The sequence below is a fragment of the Ixodes scapularis genome, unplaced genomic scaffold, assembly GCF_016920785.2.
Source record: "Ixodes scapularis isolate PalLabHiFi unplaced genomic scaffold, ASM1692078v2 PGA_scaffold2__306_contigs__length_199485367, whole genome shotgun sequence".
NCBI classification, from domain to species: Eukaryota; Metazoa; Arthropoda; class Arachnida; order Ixodida; family Ixodidae; genus Ixodes; species Ixodes scapularis.
The window spans coordinates 192,427,414-192,432,689 of NW_024609857.1; the positions used below are offsets into that span (position 1 = coordinate 192,427,414).

At 44.3% G+C, this 5,276-nt stretch overlaps 1 protein-coding gene across 1 annotated transcript; it reads left to right on the forward strand.

The window, feature by feature from the left end:
* The first annotated feature begins 1,476 nt into the window (after window positions 1–1,476).
* On the forward strand, window positions 1,477–2,373 carry LOC8042326 (sulfotransferase 1C4). The gene has a single exon (XM_029984032.4). It carries the CDS (start codon window positions 1,477–1,479, stop codon window positions 2,371–2,373), a length of 897 nt encoding a protein of 298 aa, XP_029839892.2.
* The last annotated feature ends 2,903 nt before the right edge of the window (window positions 2,374–5,276 follow it).

The window sequence follows — 5,276 nt, forward strand, 5'->3', positions numbered from 1 at the left end:
GTTCCTAAGTACAAGTACGCCCCACTTACATGAGTTGACGTGGAACGTTCTTTTTCAGAGCACAAACTGGTTCGAAGCGACAAGAAGCAGAAGTTGGAACCCAAGAACCTTGAGATGGTGCTTGTTTGCTATTGTTTTCATAATTTTCCCTACAGTTTCTAGTTGAACTGTGTACAGCATTGGACAGCTTAGTACCGGTATGGGCTTGAGTGAACTCTTTTTTTACGAATGTTGGACAAAAATAAATGGTAATTCCTATTGTACTACATTATTCTTTATTTCTTTGAATGGCAGAGGCCCCAAATGCTTTGAAAAGCACCCTGTGAATAAGAACTGATTGTGCCTATAAATGCCTATTACGAAGTTTTTAGTGACTTTTATAGGCGCCCAAAAATATAGCTTTTTATGTGCCTAAACATCCGGCCTCTAAACATGATAGTACGCTTTTGACACTGTCTGATTGGTCCCATCAATTCGAAGCGTCGACTGAGTCTAAAGTTAAGGTGGAGCGAAGTACAGCTTAACCATATTAGACAATGTGTTCAACCAATACAAACGTAAAAAAAAAAAAAAAAAAAAACGCACGAGAAAATGTAACAGCTGGTTCGATAACTGTTCACAACTTACTTCTCGCGGGCTCAATATTTCGCAATTTAGGTAAAAGCTGAAGATTTGAAATTATTCGCGCGTTCTAATTTTCGCGACGCGGCGTGATCTCAATATAGATTCTAATCTGCTCACATTTTACCGGAATTGTTAGTGGGACCTTTCGGAAATCGTAGGCAATTCGCCAAATTCGCGGAAATCAGGTCCTTGCGAAAATTAAGCCGTTTGCAGTATTATTATAATGCACGAAACGGATATTACGCTCCTTAGAGCAGTGGAAAGACAAATAAGAAGTGAAAAGAGCAACGTTTATTGCTGGTATTTTTGGTTTTCTTCAGAAATTAGCTTTATCTTCGCTGCAAGTTGGTAGATTGGCAATTCGTGCCGCAAAAAATATAAGCAACGTATTAGTTTAAATATGTGTAAGTGACGTAGGCCTATCTTTAATAGCTTTAAGGCTTTTTTTTAAGCAAAAAAAAATCACGGCACTCTTGATGTTAATAAAGAGCACATAATGATACAATCATCGTGGGGTCTAATTGAGCTAACTGCGAGAAAATCAGATGCAACAGTCAGCTGTTTGTTGTGCATTCTGTTGTTGCATTTGAGGCCCACGTAAAGGTGTGCTCTGTCCTCACTACAGACATTGACCGTTGGCAGTGAACTCTATTTTATGATGTCCGCCTCACCGCAAGCGTCGTTGCTAGAGTAAAGCTATAGTAAAAAAAGCACAATTATTTGAGCAGGTCTAACTAGAACTTATTAATTTGTGTTTCTTTCTAGAGGCTGCTACAAGCCCCTACTTCAAGCAATTGATGCGAAATTGGAAACAAGCAGCTGGGTTTTATTCTCTAGAAATTAAAACTCAAAATGGCACTCAAAGTGAAAATTCCTAACGGCCCCACGTACATGGACATGGAAGGATTTCGACTTACTTCATCCTTTTCTTTGGAACTGTTCCAGTCAGCGCTGAAGTATCAGCCGGAAGACAACGATGTATTTGTGGTTTCTTTTCCCAAGGCCGGTACAACGTGGCTGCAGCAAATCGGTTACCTACTCTTCCACGAGGGAAGTCCACCATCCAGTCCGGAAGATTTTCACAGCAACGGCCCCTTCTTGGAACTATCCGGAGCTAACGCTGCCAAAGGAAGGATGCGAGGAGGATTTATAAAGTCGCATTTTCCCTACAACCTCATGCCGCAAAATTCATCAGCTAAATACATCTACATCTGCAGGAACCCAAAAGACACATGCGTCTCTCTGTTTTACCAAACGCGTCGTTTTCCTAGCTACGAGTTTGAGGACGGGAAGTTCGAAGATTTCTTCGAGGTGTTTCTGAGCGGAAGCACCGATTTTGGTGACTATTTCGACCACGTGCTCTCCTGGTACGAACGCCGCCACGAGCCCAATGTCCTGTTGGTGCACTACGAAGATGCCAAGTCAAACCTCAAGGACGTTGTCCTGAAGATTGCAAAGTTCCTGGGAGAAGAGCACTACAGATTACTCCTGCAAGACCAGAATATGCTCGAACGCGTGCTCGTCTACAGCGGTATAGACTACATGAAGGAGGACGCGGCGAATGTTTTCGAAAACCTGTACCCAACTCAGGCCACTCGGCCGTACACGCGCTTCATTCGGAAGGGCCAAATAGGTGACTGGAGGAAACATTTTGTTGACAAGATGAATGCGAGAATCGAGGATAAAATTTATAGAAAATTATCCAACACTGATTTGATCAGGGAATGGAAGAAGCATAGTGTCATGTGATATATGCAGAGCAAAGCGGTGATAGGTTCTAAGACGGCCCCATTGTTGACATAATAGAAATTATCCAAATATTGTGAATTATTGCTTTGGATGATTAATCAAAATTGAACCACGGCGAAACTTTGTTACATCACGCCCAACCTCGTTTTTGTTTAGGAGCTTGGATATTACGAATAATTATGAGTTATATAACTAATAATTTGAACTTTTTGTTTAATAAAGTTTTTCGTTTGATTTAAAAGACGTTCATTGAATCTCTTCTTTCTGCTAGAGTGGAAAGGGAGACTGCTGGTGATTGGTGAAGTGGTGGCTAGCTGTGACGTAGCTCCCATTAATATTTTTTTAGTGAACTTGTAGATTCAGTACTGACATGGTAGCTCAGGAGAGAGCGAAAAGCGTTATTTTCCCGCTCCTGGTTTACCATGCCAGTATTGAACCAACTCGTCTGCACACTTGATTTAGTTTCAATAGATTCACGTACGTGAAATCAAGATGTGAACATTTCTGGAGTGTCCATTCCAATTTCTCTTCAACGTGTGTTGCCAAATGCACTCTATCACCCAGATATACATATTGAGAGGATTGGTGTGAATGGGTTTAATGTGATGAGGTGATAACTGCCTTTCAGAAGATGGCGGTTGAAAACTGACACTGCCTTTCAGAAGATGGATACTGAAAACTGAAACCTGATCTTGCTTCTTCTTCATCTACCTTCAGCTATTGAATCAGAAATCCGATTTAGCTTCTTCTTCGTCTACCTTCGTAACAGGGTACTCCCCCGCGGTGCAACCGCCGATCGCCGGCGTGAGGGGTCGATGCGGTAGTAACACTGGAGGCGTGCGACGTGGTCGATGTCAGTGTCGTGTCATTGGTGGTAAGGAGGGGGCGAAACAGGGGCAAATTCGTAGTTGGTCGAGGCGACACGTCGAAGTATCCGGAAAGGCCTCTTGAACGTCTTGAGGAACTTGTCACATTTGTGTGGAGATTGCGACAGTGTCCACAGTAGTACTTCGTCTCCCACATTATAGTATGTGGGTAATGGAGTTACGGAGAACTTTGATCGGTTGGGATTTAAAGGTGTGAAGCGGTGAAAGTTGGCGAGCCTACAGCATAATATGTCTTCGGCTTAGCTATCAAGAGAAGCGTTGTCAATAAAGGGGAGAAAAGTATGCATCGGCGAAAGCGGTTCGCGGGCATATTGAAGATAATATGGTAAAAAATTGGTTGTTGCTTAGCAACGGGTGTTGTATGCGTATGTGACATAATGTAGGATGGTGTCCCATTTGTTGTGGTCATCTGCTACATAGATAGAAATCATATTAGCGAAAGTGTGATTCAGGCGCTCAGCAAGGCCGTTCGTTTGAGGGTGGTAAGCACTAGTATTGTGATGGACGGTCCTCGCGAGGCCATAGAGTTCATTGAGGACCTTAGCGATAAAGGGTGTGCCGCGGTCCTTATAATTGCTTGGGGGGCACCATGCCGGAGAAAAATATAATGGAGAAAAAAAACAGCTACTTGCAGAGCTGTGGCTGCGGGAACGGCTTTAGTATTGGCGTAGCGAGTAAAATGGTCAATGGCAATAATTAACCATCAATTGTGTTCTTTTGAGCGAGGAAAGGGGCCCAAGAAATCGACACCGATTCGCTCAAAAGGACGGCTCGGCGGGGAAATTGGGCGGAGGTGTCCAGCAGGCTTGATCGCTGGTTTTTTCTTGGCCTGGCACTGGTGGCACGACTGGACATACTTGCTAATTGCTCGGTGCATACCACTCCAGAAGAACTTCACAGGTATCCGGAAGTAGGTCTTTGAGAAGCCCGGATGTCCAGCGGTGGGGTTATTCTGGTCATGTTCGATGACTTGTCCCTGAAAGTGGTGGAGAACAACGAGTAGCCACGGTCGTCCTTGAGGCTCGTAATTTTTATGATAGAGAATTCCATTGTGAAGGTGGAAGAGCCGAAGCGACGTCGTGGGCGCCGGGGGGGAGGAGGGGGGTGAGCCTGCTGGATCTTTGGAGGTATTTTGTGAGCGGTTTTAACGAATCAACTTCAAGCTGAGAGAAATGCATATCGACGGTGTCGAGCATGGCAGTAGTATCTATAATGAATGCGTGGTTCATAATGGTGGCGGTAGAGGGCAGTGGGCATCGGGATAGGCTGTCCGTATCTAGATGTTTTTGCCCAATTTGTAAACTAATGTAAAATAAACTCTTGTGGTTTCATAAACCATCGACCAAGACGTCTTGAGGAATCCTTGAGACTACCCAGGTAGCACGCTTGCTTGGTTTAGCTGGGGCCAGGATTAGCACTTAGTTGTGATAGCTTGGCCACGACTGGCCAGCCACTTACGTCTGTAGGCCAGCCTGGCGTTTCACACTCTTTCCTTGCCCCAGAAAGCCACGGAACTACCAGAGAACGTCTTTACTGGTTAACCAATCAATTTCCTTGGTCATTGATGGCCAGGATAAACAGACCGCTGCCAGTATTTGGTGTACCCGGGCTGTCTATTGGTTTTCCTCGGTCAGAGATGGCCAAGGTAGCAATGCCTCTGCCAAGCTTTGAGGTTCCATGGCGGTTCATACAAATTCCCTGGTCCACTCAATACAAGCAACAGCCAGTGTTAGGGCATGTTGCCAGATCGAAGGTAGGGTGAGCCCAGGAATGGCAGGGAATTGCCGCTATGCAATGTTCCTTGGCTCAAGTTCGTTTTCCATTGGACCCAGAATGCCCGCTGAAAGCCACTGTTAGTCTATAGTTCGTTTAACTTTTTTACTTTTTTTTTTATTCGTATGAGCGTACTCTTAACATATTTTTTATGCTTTGTGGCACGAGCCCTCGCACTAGAAAGCGACGTTTCATTTCAAGAAGTCTGTTTTAGCTAGAGACATAAAAAAGAACACGTTTTCC

Coding starts and splice junctions, on each gene's coding strand:
- LOC8042326 (XM_029984032.4), top strand. CDS start 1,477: ATGGCACTCAAAGTGAAAATTCCTAACGGCCCCACGTACATGGACATG.